General features: G+C 44.2%; 1 protein-coding gene across 1 annotated transcript in view; it reads right to left on the bottom strand.

The window, feature by feature from the left end:
• Window positions 1–19,949, bottom strand: part of CTNND2 (catenin delta 2) — a 1,090,646-nt gene that overhangs the window by 150,988 nt on the left and 919,709 nt on the right. Inside the window, 1 exon segment of the mRNA XM_070357848.1 lies at window positions 5,630–5,747. Within this exon segment, the coding sequence (XP_070213949.1) occupies window positions 5,630–5,747 (118 nt within the window).

The raw sequence follows: 19,949 nt of genomic DNA, 5'->3' as shown, positions 1-19,949 counted from the left end.
TAGACCATACCATTTTCTCTAGTCCTGGGCTGGGGTGGGGACTGCCGGAGTTCAGATCCTGCACTGCTCCCACTTATGATGGGAATCTGGTAAAAGGCAGCATGTAACTTTGACCTGACTACTGGAGGCATGAAAAATCAAGCAGGAAAACCAGTTTTCAGGGTGTATTTCTGGAGCCGTTGCGATTTCAGACCTTTCAGGTCAGCTTTTCAAGGTTTCATGGGCTGCTAATCCCACAGGCTTTCAGTCAACTTGATTTTTCTATTTCAAGCATCCTCTCAGCATCAAAAAAAGGAACCGACATGAAAGCAGGTAAACACAGGACGACGCTCGAGAGAGAGAGCAGTCTCTCCCTGAAAGGAAAATGTTGTGGCAGAAAATGTAAGTCAGAACGATTTTCAAATCAGCTCAGAATGATTTTTCTTACATCAAAGACCTGGGAGAATAAACTTCTTTCTCACCCTCTTGTTCCCCTTCCCTGGGGGCACATCCATGCCTCTGTTTAACAAATGACGACTGCGGAATACATCTGCAGTTTCGAGAAGTGCTTTATAACCTACCTGAGGCTGAGCAACATCTTGGGGAGAAGCCGGATGCAGAGAGAGAAGAGAGGGAGAAAGTGGGGGGGCTAGGAGGGGGGATGGGGCTTCCCTGATAGCTCAGTTGGTAAAGAATCCCCCTGCAATGCAGGAGACCCTGGTTTGATTCCTGGGTTGGGAAGATCCCCTGGAGAAGGGACAGGCTACCCACTCCAGTATCCTTGGGCTTCCCTGGTGGCTCAGCTGGGAAAGAATCTGCCTGCAATGCGGGAGAACTGGGTTCAATCCCTGGGTTGGGAAGATCCCCCTGGAGAAGGGAAAGGCTACTCATTCCAGTATTCTGGCCTGGAGAATTTCATGGACTGTATAGTCCCTGGGGTCTCCAAAGAGTCGGATACGACCTTTCCTTTCACTTTTCACTTTCAGGAGCGGGGGAAGAGGGACAGGAGATTGCAGAGAGGGACAGAACGGGGGTGGTCCCAGAGGTTGAACTCATCTTTCTCCTTAAGCCTGGTTTAGGAGGGTGACCAAGTCAAGTGCTTTTCCCTGTAAGGGCAGGGAGAAAAAGAGAATAGCCACAGCCCTTCTTGGGGATACCAGCAGAAGGCGTGTGGCAGCTGGTGGTTTGGGTTTCAACATCCATCGCTGTCAACAGAGCTTTCGGCAGCTCCTCTTGGTCACCAGGGTCATTTTGAGTCCTCGTTTTCTATTAGAGAGGGCTAATTTGGAAGCCGTTTGTAGAACGCACCACCATATGTTAGGCATTCAACAAACCGTCCCAATTACAGGAGCTGAGCTGAGCGCGTGTGTAGCATCCAGGCTCTTTGACTCATTAACTCCAGTGGCCTCAAAGATAGCATGCACACATTTCTCCCTCCTCTAGCTTGTCACTGTGAAAGCTTAGAAGTGGCCAAGCAGAAGGCTGAGTGGAAAAACGATGGGGCAATAATAATACGTTAAAACTCAACAGCACCTTCTGGCCAGCAAAGCGCTGTTGAGTAATTTATCACATTTGATCCGCTCAACAGCTCCAAGGGTCCTCCTTGTCTCGAAGCTGAGGTCACTCGGGTCCTGTCCTCTGGTCATAGGGAGAAGGAGATGGTACATTTTCCAGTACACTCCTGGGGCCATGCTGGGTGTTCTGGATACTCAATCAGGAATAGCTGAGTCTCCCTTTTTTTTTTTTTTTTCTTTTAATTTTTAGTTTATATTGGAACATAGTTGGTGAACAACATTGTCTTCATTTCAGGTGTACAGCAAACTGATTCTGCTCTACATAGACAGGCATCTACTCTTTTTCCAAATCTTTTCCTATTTAGGTCATTGCAGAATATTGAGCAGAGTTCCCTGAGCTATGCAGTAGGTGCTTGTTGATTATTTATTTTCAATATAGTGATGTGTACATGTCAATCCCAAACTCCCAATTTATCCCCCACACCAACCTTTCCCCACTGGTAACCATAAAAATTTCACTTCCAACATGTTTGTTTTCTGTGAACCTGTTTCTGTTTTTATAAATAAGTTCATTTGTATTATTTTTTTTTGATTCTACATATGAGCAATATCATATATTTGTCTTCCTCTGACATTTTTCACTTAGTCTGATCACCTTGGGATTCATCCATGTTGCTGCAAATGGCTTTATTTCAAGGCATATCTGAGTCTTCTGACACCAGCTCTAAATGGTCTTCATTTTTCCGGTTTCCACTTTGTGGGGAAATGTGGTCACTAACAAAGAGAATCTTCAAGGTCTCTCAAGAGTTTGAGGAGTCTGGTCCTGACACATCAGAAAAAAGACGTGTGTGCCTCACAGCACTCCCTGATTTTGGACCACACTCATGAAGGTTGCCTTACCACCATGATGGTGTTACGGGACCAGGGCAAGGCTCATATTTTATTGTCAGCTAGAAGGCCCAGTCAGTATTAAAGATTGCTTGGTATCCATAAGGCTTAAAGCCCCCATGCCTTAGTATTTACCACTCTGAATATTAAGATCCTTGGCATTGCAGCTTCTGTGAATTATGAATTACCTTGAATAGCTCTTTTAAAAAATCCTGTGTCTATTGTGTTAGCAGGTCTCTATAAATACTCAAGACATCTTGACTGTTCCCTTCTTTAGAGACTTAATTCTCCTGTCAGTGATATTAAAAGGCCTACAATGGCTGTTAAGGGCATTTACAAGAGAGGTTGATTAAATCTTTTCTATCATATTTCACTTTGGATATTGATGTCACGCACACAGTAAATGAATGGTTGCAAATGTCACTAACAGGCAGTGCTAAGATGACAAACAGTTTATAATTGGATTCAGTTAGTACTCAAAGGGTTTGAGTCCCAGAAGTACCGTGGACTTCCGGTCCATGGGAGTAGGGCACCCTCATCAGTAATTTTCTAAATGTGTCAGTCACTCCAATGTGCAGGCAAGGTTGAAAAGTGCCATGCTAAATCACCCCATGCCAAAGAGTAACTAAATGGATAAAATCACTCTTACTTGTTTGCAGGGAGCGAGCTCCGCCCCTGGCAAAGGTCATGAGGAAGGAGGCTTGGCATACGCAAAGGCGGGATCAAGCCTCAGGAGTCTCCCTGGAAATTCTCGAGCAATCTACCCCCAAAACCAGAGTCTGCCTACTTTCTGCTTTGTGCTTTCACCTACACCTCTGACTTTACGGGGGGGGGGGGCTGTCCCCCCACTACCTCTCTGAAAAAAGAGTTAGCTTACAGCTCCAGTTAATAATTCCTGGGTGTGACAGTGTTTCAACCTACAAACTCCCTTGGAAGTCCTCTAGCCTGCCTGAATAGGTTTTTCTGGCCACATGTGATTGCTCAGAGCCTCCAAACTGAGAGGCATGAGGTGTTCTAAACTGTCTAAATACAGATTCCTTTGAGTAGTTAAAAGATCGATTAGAAATTGTATTGGTGAAGGGATTTTCACTTGTTGGGCCAATGTTTGCTGCTAAGTTTCCATATCACTTACCTGCTGTGTCCCTGGCAGTGTATTGATTAATATAATTGGTGTAAGTAGTAGCTTTAATGTTTGTAACCTGGGACCCTTGAGTTAATTCTTTTTCTTGTTATAGCCCACCACACCTTTGCTCTGTAGGAATGCAACTTTATCTAATGCTTTTTGGAGGCTGGCGCCTGACTTTAGAATAATCACCTTTAGAGAAAAAGGCCTCCGGGCCAGAAGATGATGCAAATCACCTAAACTTTTGCATATGATAAGTTTGCAGGAAGAAAGCCTGGCTTACTGCATGACTCTACCCCTTCCCCCATTATCCTCTATGCATAACTTAAGGTATAAAAACTACTTTGGAAAAAAGTGCGGGCCTTGTTCACCGAAACTTGGTCTCACCATGTCGTTCTTTCTCTTACCTTCTGGCTGAATTATTTAGCCTCTTTTCTCCACTGAATTTCCTCACTGAGCTATCCTCATTCTATTACTCTTTATATCCTTAATTAACGTTTAATTAAGCAGTTGTTTCCTGATCCTCGCCGACGCCGTCCCCGCTTTGAATTCCCTGGATCCACCGGGGCTGGACCCCGGCACTTGTTCTTTATCTGACCTTAACAACTAAAACAACTAAATTACAGTGTGTTGGGCCCCTGACTAGAGTCTATTTTAAAGCTGTATCTACTAAGGTGGGCTTTTCAGTCCAAGATGCACGTGGAATCACCTGATGAACTTCCAGAGGAACAGAAATCAGAGATAAGAGCTAAACGTCTGGATTCAGGGGGGCTGTGCAGGGGTCTAGGCACACGCATTTATCAAATGCTCCAAAGGCAGTTCCAGTGAAGAGCTGGCATTAAAAACCATGGGTTCATCAAGACATCTTGAGAAGAAAGCATGCCAGTTTTAGGTGAGATGGTCTTGAAGTAAGAACCAGATGCCAGACACAGTTTATTTACAGAAACCTCAATGATTCAAGGGCCAGGCAGACATGTATTGTGTGGGTGGATGGCTTCTCATGGCTTGCTGATTAAGCTCTGGACATTGATTATGATAAACATGTTGACTGGAGATCATTTGACAGAGCGTTATGTACAATTAATAAATTGTGTCCTGTGCAATATTAATCATTTTACTTCATGAATATGTGTATTGCCTAGGACTTACTGTATTTTGATTATGTAATATCTTCTGTAATATCAATAAACCAATGCACATGCTTATATATATTAAAAAACAAACAAACTCTGGGACTGGGCTTTGGTTCACAGCCAGGGCCAATTTTTGGCTCCCCACGGTGCATCTGGAAATGTCAGGAGACATTTTTGTTTGTCACAACTGGGGAGGGGGGAGGAAGGTACCGGCATCTAGTGAGTGGACACCTGGAATGTTGCCCAAAACCCTATAGTCCACAGGACAGTCCACAGCAAAGAAGTGGACCGAAATATTGAGAGAGTGGCTCTGAGAATGGTCTTACTAAGGTGTCACATTCATCATGTGCATACTTTAAAGTATCAGTAAAGTCTGTGCTTATATCAGGATATTATGAAATTACAAATTTTTTTATGTAAAGTGAACCCAAACTAGGTCAAAAGACAAAAGAGGACAAAACAAAATAGCCCAAATACTGTCAAAAGTCCACCCAATTCTATTTTGGTTTGTGAACTAAAACACTGAATAGACACTGATGATCAGTGTTTTGACAGGCTTGTTTATGCAGCATTTTGACAGCATTTATTTAGACTTCACTGGGCATTCTTGAAATGGCATTGGGCAGTATTAAGCTGTTCAAAAGCTATCTTGTAGAATACAGGGTTATTTAAATCTCAGGTAGCTTGACTATTTCTTTTTCTTTTTGCCAGTGGATTTTAGAAAATGAAACTAGAAGCTCATGGGCAACTTGCTATGTGAAAGTTTATACCCTGATCTGGAACACCTGTAGCTGGAGTAATTTAATCTAAATTTTTACTTGCTACTAATCAAGAATTAAGTGTCTAGTTCTAGGCTAGGATTAGAAGTCCATACAGATTTCAGAGTGAAAGTATTAAGTGTTGCATTAACTCTCCATCCTTGTTAGCCATTGTTTGATCCCCCGGGGAATCTTTGTTCTCTAAGATGCTTCATCTATGCAAATATGACAAACCTTGCTATCGATCTCGCTGCTCCCCAGTGCAGACTGAATCACATAAAGCAGCGCGTCCGTGAGCCCGTCACATTCCCGCATTCTCCTGCGGGCCTCCTCTCCGGCTGAACTAACATTCCTGCAAAGCAAAAGGATGTATCAGCACCGTTCACAGTGGCCACCGAAAGAACGTTCTTCCATGCCCACCTCTTCTCGTTTGTTTTTCTTTAGTCTGCGACATATAGCATGTGGGATCTTAGTACCATGACCAGAAATCCAATCCATGCCCCTTGCTTTGGGAGGCCAGAGTCTTAACCACTGGATCACCAGGGAAGTCCCTTCCTCTCAAAGTTTTAATGAAAACACTTTGCTAGCCTTTCAGAAGGTTTACCAAGAATGTAGTTTTAATGAGGGGAGAATGGCCTCTACCAAAGGATTCTAGAATTGGATGAGCCACAGATATCTGCATCAAAACAGGGAATGCAGAATTCCGAACACGTGATCCGTGAGAGTCCTGTGACCACTAAGAAAGGAGACTTTGTAAAAGTCTTCAAGGTCTGCTTCTGTTACAGTCGAGGAGGGAATAAGAAGCTCTTTGATTCAAAGGGCTGTTCTTCTTTGAAAAGTTTGAAATACTTTTCAAAGACAAAGTTTCCAACTTACTGACATATCTTAGAGGTCTAATTTCACCTCTCTCAAAAAATATATCTATCTGGGCCCTGACAGAGGGAAACTCTAGAAGTCTACTCTAAGGACACAGAGATTTCTCTGAGAATTTAGTCATCAGAATACCCATGGCACCTTTTATGTAGGAGTGGCCCAAGCTCCTTCCTACAATGGCACAAGCTGAGCTAAAGGCAACAGAAGGGGCCTCTTTAATGGAATGCACAGCTGGGAGGGGAGTGAACTTCCAGACCCACAAAAGACATCAGATGATCCAGACAAAGGTGAATCTCCTGAGTGCTTTTATTACCCCACCACCTGAGAAGGCCTTCTTCCTCTCCCAACCACGGCCAGGATTTGGTTCTAGCAGAAAACTTGCAGGGCTTCCCAGGTGGTGCTAGTGGTAAAGAACCTTCCTGCCAAAGCAGGAGACATTAAGACGAGGGTCCAATCCCTGGGTCGGGAATATCCCCTGAAGGAGGGCATGGCAACTCACTCCAGTGTTCTTGCCTGGAGAGCCCTATGGACAGGGAAGCCTGGAAGTCCATAGGGTCACAAAATGTCAGACACAACGGAAGTGATGCAAGCACAGAGAACTTTTGCAGCAACTGATTTACAGACAGTACAGCCTACTGGAGGGAGGCTGGAGGAGGTGAGGAAATGAAAGGTACAAAGAGGCTGAAAAGTTTAGGAACTGTGGGAAAGGGTGATGAAAAGAGATAATGATCCAGGCAAGGCAATAATTCTCAAGCTATGTAGTGTTAGAATCGCCTGGAGGGTGTGTTCATGTAGTCAGTTGGGCCCCACGTTGGCATCGTAGGTGGAGTTGGATAATTTGCATATTTGGTGATGCTGATGTTGCAGATCTACACTAAACTAGAGTTGTAACGGGGAAGAGTCAGTTTTGACTCATCCGTGCTAGATATGTTTCTTTGAATTTAACCCTGTGTTTTTTTTTGGGGGGGGAGGGCATTTTTTGTTATTATAATCATACACGATGGCCTGCCTCTGAGAGTGGGATGCTTTGCCTGTTAAGCTAAAGTGCCTTTGTTTAGAATCTTGTCCACCTGTAGGTGGCTGGAAGAAAGTAAAAAACACATTTCCCCTGCCCGAGGCTTGCCACTGTAGGAGATATTTGCAAGATTAATGGCCTTTTTTTACTTTATTTCCTCGCCTCCCCCCATCTCTGATTTATAAAAGAACCTGGCATCCAGACTCTGGCAAGATGGTTATTTTGAGACCTTAGTCTGCCATTTTCTCGGTCAGCTGGCTTTCCAGATGAAGCTGTATTCCTTGCCTCAACACCTCCTCTCTCAGATTCACTGGCCTTTCCTGCGGTGAGCAGGAGAGCTTAGACTCGGTAACAGTGTTACTTCTAGTTCTAGGGGTGGGGCTGGAGTTTGGTTGGGGAGGGTACTGTTCTTTTCTGGAGCCTGCCATGTGGCAGATTCTAAGAGTCTGTGGCCACAGGAGTAGCTGAACAGAATGAATCTCCCGAACCCATGCTATAATTGACACAACTATTCTCATTTTATTTCCCAACATCCTTCCCTGTTACATTTCGTTGTGTTTTACAGATGAGAAAGGCAGGCTCAGATGGGGTGTCCAAGTTCCCACAGGTAGTAAAAGTGGAGACTTCAGAACAAAACCCAGGTCTGTGAAGGAGAGAAAAGCAAGGGGCTTCGAGTTCGATGTACAACATGGACTACATTTTTTAGGAATTAAATAAAAATAAAACATATTTAATTTCAAAAGGCTACTGAACATTCATGCTTTCTTTAATATCTAAAAAGTTCTGCAGACATGTTTAAAGAGGATCTATCAGCGTTTTAACGTAACACCACTGGGAAAGGTTATTCAATGAAAATTAGAAGTTTTGGCATTTGCTGATCTTAAAATATAACCAAAACTCCTCAGTGCCTCAGACAATGTAACTGAGCATATGTAGGCAGCATTTTTACATAAAGTGTTGGAGATTCCACCTTGGGATGGCCAACACTTTCCTGGCAGCATCCCTGGGAGGGAGGAAGACATCTTTCTGTGAAAGAAGAAGTGGTGACAGGCACATTGGTATTATTATTAAAAGGACGGCCTTTGCAGGAGCGCATTTTTAGATCCAGAAGTGATTTTCACCACATGGAGTTCTGATGCTGTTAGAGCCCAGTCAGACCTCTTTGGTCAGAAAAGTGCTGAGTGCAATGAATGACTGCCTTTTCCTACTTTGATGAGATCACGTTTCCAAAGACAGAATGACAGAAAGTTAAACTAGAAAGGACTGTAGAGACAGGCAGCTCGTGTGCAGCTTAGTCTCAAACACCCCTGCCCCTCTTCCTTACCCATGAATGCCCAGTCTTTCCTTGGGGTAGCTTTACAACGGGGATGGCTGCCTCCTGAGTCACAAATAAGCATCACTGTGATCAGCTCTGTCTTCACTGGTCATCAATGAATGGGCAGGGCCAACCAATGGGAAAGATCAAGAATTAACAACTTTCTCAACATCATACCTTTTCAATACTAATTTTGTTTGAGTTTCTGTTTGATTTTAGTCCAGTCTCTGCCAAAAATTTTAAAAAGTTATTAACAGTCTACAGTAAGAAAATGTGTAATATACTGAGAAATGAGAAAGACTAATGAGGTCCCAAGAGGGATAAGGAAGTGATTAGGACACACGCCTAAATCTCCCCCCACCCCCTCTCCAGTGACGCAGGGTGGGCGGGTGGGCGGGAAGGTACCACAGCGCCTGCAGTAGGATGAGGCATCATATATGTTAATATTTTTAAGTGAACTGAGGTGTGAACATGTCTCTCTTTCAATGGCTAAGAGCATCCTACAAGCCTTTGGGGTTGGGTTTCCACTTTTATTCCCGAATGAGTGAAACATTTCAGATTACCTTTGATTTTTACCCCCCTGCTCCAACACGAAACTTATTGTACTTGTGCATTTCGCTCTTTAAAAATGAAAATTCCAATAACCTTGTGTGTTGGTCAGTGGTTGTAGTTATGGTCCTATATAAGTGACTGCATAAGAGTCTCATAAACAGCCAGTGTCCAGCCTACAAAGTTCCTCCCCTCCTGCTGTACTTAAACCATCTTCTACTCATTTTGAGGGAGGTGATTTCCATGTCTGACTAGAAGCTGGTGCAGCAAATTTCTATGCATAAAAGTTAATACTGAAACAAAGCCTTGTAGATATTTTGTTTAAAAAAAGCACAAGGATATTGTAATATCTATTTCTTAGAAATAATCAGTATAATCTTGATCGAGTTGTCAGTTGATATAGTCCCTTGGACTGCAAGGAGATCCAACCAGTCCATCCTAAAGGAAATCAGTCCTGAATATTCATTGGAAGGACTGATGTTGAAGCTGAAACTCCAATGCTTTGGCCACCTGATGTAAAGAGCTGACTCATTTGAAAATACCCTGATGCTGGGAAAGATTGAAGGGGATGAGAGAGGGGAGGAGAAGGGGATGATAGAGGATGAGCTGGTTGGATGGTATCACCGACTCAATGGACATGAGTTTGAGTAGACTCCGGGAGTTGGTGATGGACAGGGAGGCCTGGCGTGCTGCAGTCCATGGGGACACAAAGAGTCGGATACGACTGAGTGACTGAACTGAACATAATTTGGAAATTTCTGCTTAAAGCAGATTCTATAATCTTTTCATCTCTCTTCTTTTCTCCACCCAGCCTGATCCTTGGCATTTATAACTGGCCTCCACTGAGGGTCCTCTCATACCTGGCCCACCTCCAACCCCCTGAACCCTGGGTTCCATCCCTGTTAAAATTCCTTACCATCCTTCCTACAGCCCCACACAACTCTGGACTGTTGAGCACCAGGCAATTTTGTCTCATCTCCCAGTTTATTATTAGCAGAGCCCAGACGCTGGGTCTCTGCAGAATCTGGGCTGGGTTTCTGAGACTCTATACAAGTGTGAAGAGGGGCACGGGGCCACCAGAGGGCTTCAGAGAGCAGAGCTGAGATCACTTCAAGGAACACAGGTAGTCTGGAGGCAAAACGGAAATATGAAGCTGCGCACTGTCCTGATGCCAGCCCAGCAGGACAGGCATGGGGAGAGGCAGAATCCACAGAGCCGACAGCACAGACCTGATGTTCAAGCTGCTCCCTCCCTGATGTGGGGGAGGGGGGGGGCACATTCTCCACAATGAGCTGCTGGCAGCCCAGGTGGTGTGCTCTGAGTGCCAGGCAGCGTAGCACCAGACCCTCTCCTCCTACCTGGTGTAGATCAGCACTAGCAGGCAGGTAAACACTTAGGACGTTTGGCCTCCCCTACACCTGCCTGGTGAACTCGTCTTTCTAGAAGCATTTCCTTCTAGTGTTGCCTTTTTCTGACATCTCACCCAGAGAGCAGAACCAAGGATGACAGAATAAGTCCCTGGCTTTGAAACCTTGCAACTGGGATTTGCTGGGCTGGGTTTCCAAGCTGCTTTGGCCCAGCACTCTATTTTATTTTCCACGTCTCTGTTTCTGGAAGTGGAATGTCTATAACTATTACCCCGTGCCTGTTCCAACGCTGTATGTTGGGGGCAAATAAGCTGTTTCTTTAGAATCATAGGTTCACAGGTGGAGGGGAACTCTTCCCCAGCAGCTATACTTTATGGGTCACTGATGCACTTCATGGGTACTCATCTACACCTGATTAGATGCTTCTGATTTTGAACTTTTGAGCTGAAGAGATTTAGGACCTTAAGTTGATGGTATAATTGGGATGAAAAGACATGGGGTGGATGTGGATCTTTGGGGACCCGAGGGTGGACTGGGGTGGACCAAATAATAGCCCCCAAAGATGTCTGTGTCCTAATCCCTGGAAACTAAATGGATTACTTTACATGGAAAAAGGGACTTTGCAGATGGAATTAAGGTTATAGACTTTAAAATAGGGAGCCTGTCCTGGATGATCTCTATGGACCCAGTCTGATCACATGAACCTTATAAGCGGAGAACATTCTCTAGCTGGAGTCAGAGAGATCCCAGCAGGAGAACTCAACTCCATCTCTGGTGCTGGTTCTGATGTATATGGACCACATGCAAAGGTGAAAGAGAGAGGAAGCTGGCTCCTAGCTGACAGCTGGCAAGGAGACAGACACCTCAGTCCAACAGCCACAAGGAACTCGATTCTGGCAACAACCTGAAGGAGCTTGGAAGCAGGCCCTCCCAAGAACCATTAGTAAGGAACATAACCCTGATAACACCTTGATTTTAAGTTAGTAAAACCAGCATTAGATTTTCAACCCACAGAAAATGCAAGATAATAAATTTTGTTGTTTTAAGTCACTAAGCTTGTAGTAATTTGTTACAGCAGCAATAAGAAACTAACACGCAGCATTTGGCTTGTTTGACTCAAGGGTAAATGGAATTCTTCTCAACACCATCCCTAAAATGTTCACACACAGACACACAGCCCTTCCCTTTGTTGCTGTTCATGGACTGCAGCACACTAGACTCCTCTGTCCTCCACTATCTCCTGGAGTTTGCTCAAATTCATATCTATCAAGACGGTGATGTCATCCAACCATCTCATCCTATGTCACCTCCTTCTCCTCCTGCTCCAAATCTTTCCCAATATCAGGATCTTTTCCAATGAGTTGGCTCTTTGCATCAGATGACCAAAGTATTGGAGCTTCAGCTTTAGCATCAGTTCTTCCAATGAATATGCAGAGTTGATTTCCTTTAGGATTGACTGGGTTGATCTCCTTGCAGTCCAAGGGACTCTAAAGAGTCTTCTCCAGCACCACAATTCAAAAGCATCAATACTTCAGCACTCAGCCTTCCTTATGGTTCCTTCCCTAGAAAACTGTTTATCTGCAGTGGGCTCATGCAAGCTTTAGGAAGGTATTTCCAGATGATCAAATAATTGTATAGACTTGATTAAGACCCAAATAAGCCATGTATAAGAAAATAAAAATTATGCCTATTGGGGTGAGGTGCTACCCTTGACTGTGCAAGATCAGGAGATAGTCTATGTAACTCAGAGCATACTAAGGCCCTCTGCACAGGAAATACTGATGGGATAGGATGATGCACATTTTGAGGCAGAAGTATGCTGCTTTAATTTATTTTGCCCCCTTGCTGAGCTGATTAAACACAAGATGCCACCAGGTCAGTGGTCATCTTGGCCCAGCTTGCTCTCCTGCTTGGTTGACATCCTTCGCTTCTTCTAGTCCTCTTTCTGGCAGAAGCGGCCCCCCAAACCTCAGTCTTTACAGCTTCTAGGGAACAGAGTGCTGTGGCTGGTACTCAGCACTGCGTGGGAAATGAGTGGACTGTAGGGAGAGAAATGAGTCAGCTTCTCAGCTCTGCTTGAGTGAAGTCTGTACTGCAGCCTCGTTGCTTTAAATGAATTCCCAGAACATCATCTGAAATGCTAACCCTAAGTACCAAATGGTAGGAACCGCATCAGGAATAGCCTCACCTCCATAAACTTTTATTGGGTACGAATAATGGGAGGTTGAATTTACTTGAAAAGCTTTTGACTTCTCTGTCTACATATGTTTTTAAAGTGGGTACTTCATTATAGTCAAGTCAGAACAATTTCCAGAGAAATCAATTTCCCTTTTTCCTTTTAAAAAAAAAATTTTTTTTTTAAGATTAGCCGAGTCCTGCTGCTTGGATTCCTGCTATGCAACTTGCAGTCGTCTCCCAAGGAAGGCAATTTCTTTATAAGTCAGGACACTGATGGCTTGGAAATTGCTTTGCTGAGCTGCAGAAGCAGAATGCTTCAGTGGCCTAAAGACCAACTACCTCCTGTACTGGCAGTAAACCCCACTGCCATGCTGTGCCCTGTTGACACCCCCACCCCACCTATGAATGGAAACCAGTGAAGAGAGACAGAGGAGCCCCTCTGACGTGGACTATTCCATGCTGTCCCTTTCCAGGACTACCCAGACACGTGCCTTCTGGAATCAGCCACACACCTCACTCACAGTTCCAAGGATGCCCAGAGCGGAACCAGAAATGCCTGAGTTAACAGACACCCTATTGCTGTCAAGGACTACCTAGGATCTCAGCTCCTCGATTCTAATTAAAATTGATGAACGCCACAGAGTTAAGTGCTCTATGCAATGTCTGCTCAAAGTTTCCCGTTGGGCTAAATTACAAGGAAATTGCAGGGAAGAAAAGGGTGAAGGCTGCGTGACTAAACGGTGAACTGTGAGCCGAATTGTGCCTGTGATTCTTTGGGCTCCGTGAACACCCACAATTGTTTTCTAGCTTGTAACACTCGGGGCAGAAGCTGAGGCTCTAACTCGACTGCATCTCGAGTTTAGAGCAGTGTTGGGAAAAGACTCTGATGTTGGGGGCAGGAGAAGGGGACGACAGAGGACGAGATGGCTGGATGGCATCACTGACTCAATGGACGTGAGTCTGAGTGAACTCTGGGAGTTGGTGATGGACAGGGAGGCCTGGCATGCTGCGATTCATGGGGTCGCAAAGAGTCAGACACGACTGAGAGACTGAACTGAACGGTAGCCCAATCCCTTGGCCGTTGATGCCCACCTGCCCTGTATTCCACTAACTCTTGAAACATTTCACTAGGGTACGTTTGTGGTAGGCTCTTCTTTCTAGAGCATCGACTTCGAATCACGATGCATCTCATACTGGAGGCCCACACATCCTACCTCTGTCCTGGCACCTCAGCATCCTGTTAAGTCTTTGTATCACCATCACCACCACTGCACGGAGCATTTCCACAGAACAAAACCAAGAGCTGGCCAATGGCAGCTCTGCCTCGATTACAAATGCAAAAACAGCAAAAAGAAGATGTCATGGATCAACATGCAAGCGAAGTTCAAACATGATTGGAACAATGTTTTAAACATGAAAACAGTGTTTTCTTCTTTTTTATGCTAAACCAATCATTGACCAGCTCGATTTAAGGTACATCACAAAACCTGAGCTTTAAAACACATTAATATACTAATATACCAGGAAACTGGGAAGTAGAAAGCACAATATTCATTTCAGACAGCAGACAGCTTCCAGAAAAGTGAGCATCGTGGCTAAATAAATAATGAGTAATGCCGAGGCCATCCAATTCTATGTATTCTGAGTCTTCTGTTTTCCAAGAAGTAGGAGAATAAAGCTGACTAATAAAGGATTGTAGGTAATTGGCTACTTGCCTTTTAAATGTAAGATTGTGGGTTTGAAGACTTTCAAGATTTGGCATTATGTTCCAGATTATTAATAATTATTATGAAAACCACCTTTCTAACTTGCATTCCAATTTATCTCTTAATTCCCCACAGGCAGTCAGGTAATCTTTCAGTTTATTTACGTATAGGAAATTTTAACAGATTGTACTTCAAAGACATATTAAAGCTGGGAATCTATGTGATTTTTTTTAAAAGCTCCCTCACCTAGATGGTACATGTTCCTCAAGCTGCATTCCTTGTTTTCATAATTGCTTTGATCATGCATGGATACCATATTGAGTCACAATAACAACAATCAAAAAACTCAAAGCACTGAATGTCATCAGAGGCAAAGAAGTGCACTTACTCTGGGTCTTCCCTCTTCCTTCTGCTTCTAACCCCTCTGCTGCTACTGCTGCTGCTGCTGCGTCGCTTCAGTCATGTCCGACTCTGTGTGACCCCATAGACGGCAGCCAACCAGGCTTCCCCTCCCTGGGATTCTTCAGGCAAGAACACTAGAGTGGGTTGCCATTTCCTTCTCCAATGCATGAAAGTGAAAAGTGAAAGTGAAGTCGCTCAGTCGTGTCCAACTCTAGCGACCCCATGAACTGCAGCCCACCAGGCTCCTCCATCCATGGGGTTTTCTAGGCAAAAGTACTGGAGTGGGGTGCCATTGCCTTCTCCATCTAACCCCTCTATCTCAGTGCAATTCCCCAACCTCTCCCAAATATGGTTTTGCCCTGGGTATTTACTGTCAGACTGTTGCCATCAGCATTCCTCTAAGCTGAGGTCTCACTGTCCTTGCCCAGCAAGAGAAGGTTCATTTCTGTTCAGTTCAGTTCAGTCTCTCAGTGGTGTCCGACTCTTTGCGACCCCATGAATCGCAGCACGCCAGGCCTCCCTGTCCATCACCAACTCCTGGAGTTCACTCAAACTCAAGTCCATTGAGTCAGTGATGCCATCCAGCCATCTCATCCTCTGTCGTCCCCTTCTCCTCCTGCCCCCAATCCCTCCCAGCATCAGAGTCTTTTCCAATGAGTCAACTCTTAGCATGAGGTGGCCAAAGTACTGGAGTTTCAGCTTTAGCATCATTCCTTCCAAAGAACACCCAGGACTGATCTCCTTTAGAATGGACTGGTTGGATCTCCTTGCAGTCCAAGGGACTCAAGAGAAGGTTAAGTGCTTAGAAAAAGGGGCCACAGGATACAGAAGGCAAAGCCCCTGTTACTTTGTTGCTCCAGGGCAGATGCCTGCTGATAACCATCCCCTTCTGCTTTAAACATGTTTTTTGGTTTGTTTTCTTACACTTCTTTTTTGGAAAATGTCTCCTTAAATCTGTGGCCAAAATGCTAACAAAAATAGTCCCTATATCAAAACTGCTTAAGCCTCATGTCCAAATGGGAAGGAAGTGATTAAAAATAAAAATACATTTTCCCTTTAATCTCTTAAAATGTGCCCATCTCTTCTAATTGCTATTTCATGGATTTAGAAGTTTTGATGACTCACTAGGCAGTCTTTTATTTGGGCGAAAGCAAAAGTGTTAGTCGCTCAACGGTGTCCGACTCTTTATGATCCCATGGACTGTCGCTTCTCTGTCCATGGGGTTCTCCAGGCAAGAATACTGGAGTTGGTAGCCACTTTCTTCTCCAGGGGATCTTCCTGACCCAGGGATCAAACCTGGGTCTCCTGCACTGCTGGCAGATTCTTTACCATCTGAGCTACCAGGGAAGCCAAAGAACATGATAAATGATGCAAAGTCCAGACTGCAGTTAACTTGGCCAGGGATTACTATATAGTTCTAAGCTAACTGAAATGAACAAATAAGGCCAATGGTTGTTTGGCCAAAAATGAACTAAAACTACAGAAGGTGTCTCTGGACCACTCTCTTTTCTTCTTGTTTTAGAATGGAAATATCTAGTGTAGGAGTGGTGGGGATCAGGAAGGAGGAAAAACTCTAAGAATACATTATATAATTTGCATAAGAAAAAAAACATACAGAAAATCCAGCAAAACTATGATCTCTTGCCTTTTAAGTTTTCTCTGAAAGGGAGAAGAGAATACATTTAATCTTATATATTGAAACATCTTTCAACTTCTGGGAAGAAATTTCTGAAGCACTTATTAAAAGAAAGCAGGAGTCAGCTTTTTAAAGATGGGTGCCAGTGTGGACTTTCAACTTCAGGCACTGGTCTTAATCACAATTAGGAATAGTGCTGGAAAAATCGGTATCGGAACCGTTCAAAGAAACTCGTTTAAAATCAAGTTTAATTGTCTGCTTCCATTATCATCATGGCTTTTTTCTTCTTGGTTGTGGGAGGGAGAAATTCTAAAGACGTCTGTGCATTAGCATATGATATCACTCATATGTGGAACCTAATTTTAAAAAATTACACAAATGAACTTCTTTACAAAACAGAAACAGACGTACAGATATCAAAAACCAAACTTACAGACAACGAAAAAGCTTTCCCCGAAGGGGAAGTGGGCTGAGGGGACCAGATAAATCAGGAGCTGGGGATGGACACACACACACTACGATATATAAGACAGATAACCAACAAGGACCTCCTGTGTAGCACAGGGAACTCAACTCAGTGTTGTGTGATAACCTCTATGAGAAAAGAACCTGAAACGGAATGAATATATGTATATGGATGGCAGGGTTTCCCAGGTGGCGCAGTGGTGAAGAACCCACCTGCCAGTGCAGGAGACACAGGGGACGTGGGTTTGACCCTGGGATCAGGAAGATCCCCTGGAGGAGGAAATGGCAACACACTCCAGTATTTTTGCCTGGAAAATTTCATGAACAGAGGTGCCTGGTGAGCTACAGTCCATGGGGTTGAAAAGAGACACAGCGGAGCTGTTGTGTATATGTATGACTGAATCACTTAGCTGCACACCTGAAACTAACACCACGTTGTAAATCAGCTATAAATAAAAGTCGCTCAGTCGTGTCTGACTCTTTGTGACCCCATGGCCTATACAGTCCATGGAATTCTCCAGGCCAGAATACTGGAGTGAGTTGCCATCTCCTTCTCCAGGGGATCTTCCCAACCCAGGGATCGAACCCGGGTCTCCTGCATTGCAGACAGATTCTTTACCAACTGAGCTGTCAGGGAATCTAAAAAAAATTCAGCTATACTCCAATAAAATTTTAAAAAAAGAAAAACTTAAACAAACAAACAAAAAACCTCTTCAAGATGACTGCCCTCTCATGGTTCAACCAAACCCTCAAACACTAATCCAGTCACTGCTGTGAAGGGGCTTTGCAGATGGAATTAAGTTACTAATCAGCTGACCTGAAGACAAGGCAATGATCCTGAGGCATCCTCCAGAATTCAGTGTAATCAAGTGAGCTCTTGAAAGCACAAGCGGGAGACAGAAAAGTCAGTCCGACAGATGCAGCTGAAGAGGGGCTGGGAGGGCTGAGGAAAGGTGAGGAGAGAGAACCTGAGCCTGCTGGCTCTGTGAGATGACGGAAGGGGGCCGCCCGCCAGGCCAGGTGGTGGCCTCTGTTAGCTGAGAACACCTCCCAGGCTCCAGCCAGCAAGGGGAGAGGCCCTCAGTCTATAGCTGCCAGGAACTGAGTTTGGCCAGTGACCTGAAAGAGCCAGGAAGCAGGTCCTCTCTAGAGGGTCCTGATAAGAACCCACCTGCAGACACCTTGATTTTGGACTTGTGAGACTTGAAGCAAGAAAAACGAGCCAAGCTTCCCAGAATGCTGAGGTAGACCACTCTGAGATCATACGTTTGTGTTGTTCCAAACCTCCTTTTTTGTTGTTCAGTGGTTAGGTTGGGTCCAACTCTGTGACCCCATGAACTGCAGCATGCCAGGCTTCCCTGTCCTTCACCATCTCCCAGAGCTTGGTCAAACTCATGTCCACTGAGTCAATGATGCCATCCAACCACCTCATCCTCTGTTGTTCCCTTCTCCTGCCCTCAGTCTTTCCCAGCATCAGGGTCTTTTCCAATGAGTCTGCTCTTTGCATCAGGGAGCTAAAGTACTGGAGCTTCAGCTTCAGCATCAGTCCTTTCAATGAATATTCAGAGTTGATTTCCTTCAGGATTGACTAGTTTGATCTCCTTTTAGTCCAAGGCACTCTCAAGAGTCTTCTCAAACACCACAATTTGAAAGCATATATTCTTTGGCGCTCAGTCTTCTTTATGGTCCAACTCTCACATCCATACATGACTGCTGGAAAAACCATAGCTTTGTGACCGTACAGACCTTTGTTGGCAAAGTGATGTCTCTGCTTTTAATATGCTATCTAGGTTTGTCATAGCTTTCCTTCCAAGGAGCAAACATCTTTTAATTTCATGGCTGTAGTCACTTGTCGGCAGTGATTTTAGAGTGCAAGAAAATAAAGCCTGTCACCGTTTCCGTTTTTTCCTGCATCTATTTGCCATGAAGTGATGAGACTGGATGCCATGATCTTAGTTTTTAGAATGTTGAGTTTTAAGTTGGCTTTTTCACTCTCCCCTTTTACCTTCATCAAGAGGCTCTTTAGTTCTTCACTTTCCACCATTAGGGTGGAAACCTGCATATCTGAGGTTTGCGGTAATTTGTTACAGCAGTGATAGTAAAACCACTTCATTTGCACATTCACAGAAAAAAATCATATTTTTCACTAATGTTCGTTTTAGCATCTCTGCTAAATTATTTCAAAACTTTGAGACAAACCTTTTGCATCCTCCAGGGGAGGCACTTTAGATGTTTTGAATAATGAGATGCCATTGTTAGGATTTTTAGATGCCTCTTGCTGCAGGAATGGTAAGATAAACACATATCTCACCAACTCCAGGTAACCTCATGTGACTTTTCTTGGTTTACTACTACCAGATGGCTTGTCATCAGCATGAGTACAGGATAATGGTACTACTGGGTGCAAATTTCCTTTAACTGCTTTAGTGGTGAAGGGAACAGTGCTTTAAAAAAATGAAAGAATTATAATGTTGCACAGAAAGGTCACACAGCAAAGACACTTTGAGCGGCCACAGAGCCTCATTAAAGGCAGCTCACAGGTTGGCGATGAAGAGTCTGGCTTTACTGTCTCTCCTCGTCACTTTAAATAAGCACTTCAATTGGAGGATCTCTTGCCTGTTACCATACTGGTGACATTCTCCTGATGCTGAGCAAATGTTAAGGTTTTATTTAAAAACTGGACCCTTAACCAGCTCAGTGGCCACCCTCCACCATCGGCCCAGGGCACATCGTTGTCTGGGTTCACCGCTCTTTGTAAATGATAATGGTTCTCGGAATTCTGGCACAAGACACAGAAAATGACTTCATGGGGGAAAAATGTCAAGCCATCGATGACGTACCATGAAAATAATCTAGATAATATAATTTGGAAACACAAGCTTTTCTAAACACTCACTTTAATTCAATTACACTTATGATCAATCCTCTTGGATCTGCTAATGTGGGAAGGTTCTCACCAGCTAATTACTAAGGAAAAAAGTTACAGAAAAGATAGAGTGATTCTGAAACAGGAGGAAGGTGGGCAGGGCACCATATTTAAAGGAATGA

The sequence above is a fragment of the Bos mutus genome, chromosome 20 (assembly GCF_027580195.1).
Source record: "Bos mutus isolate GX-2022 chromosome 20, NWIPB_WYAK_1.1, whole genome shotgun sequence".
Taxonomy (NCBI): Eukaryota; Metazoa; Chordata; class Mammalia; order Artiodactyla; family Bovidae; genus Bos; species Bos mutus.
Note: the sequence above shows the minus strand (reverse complement) of the source record. Positions and strands in the feature narration are given on the sequence as shown.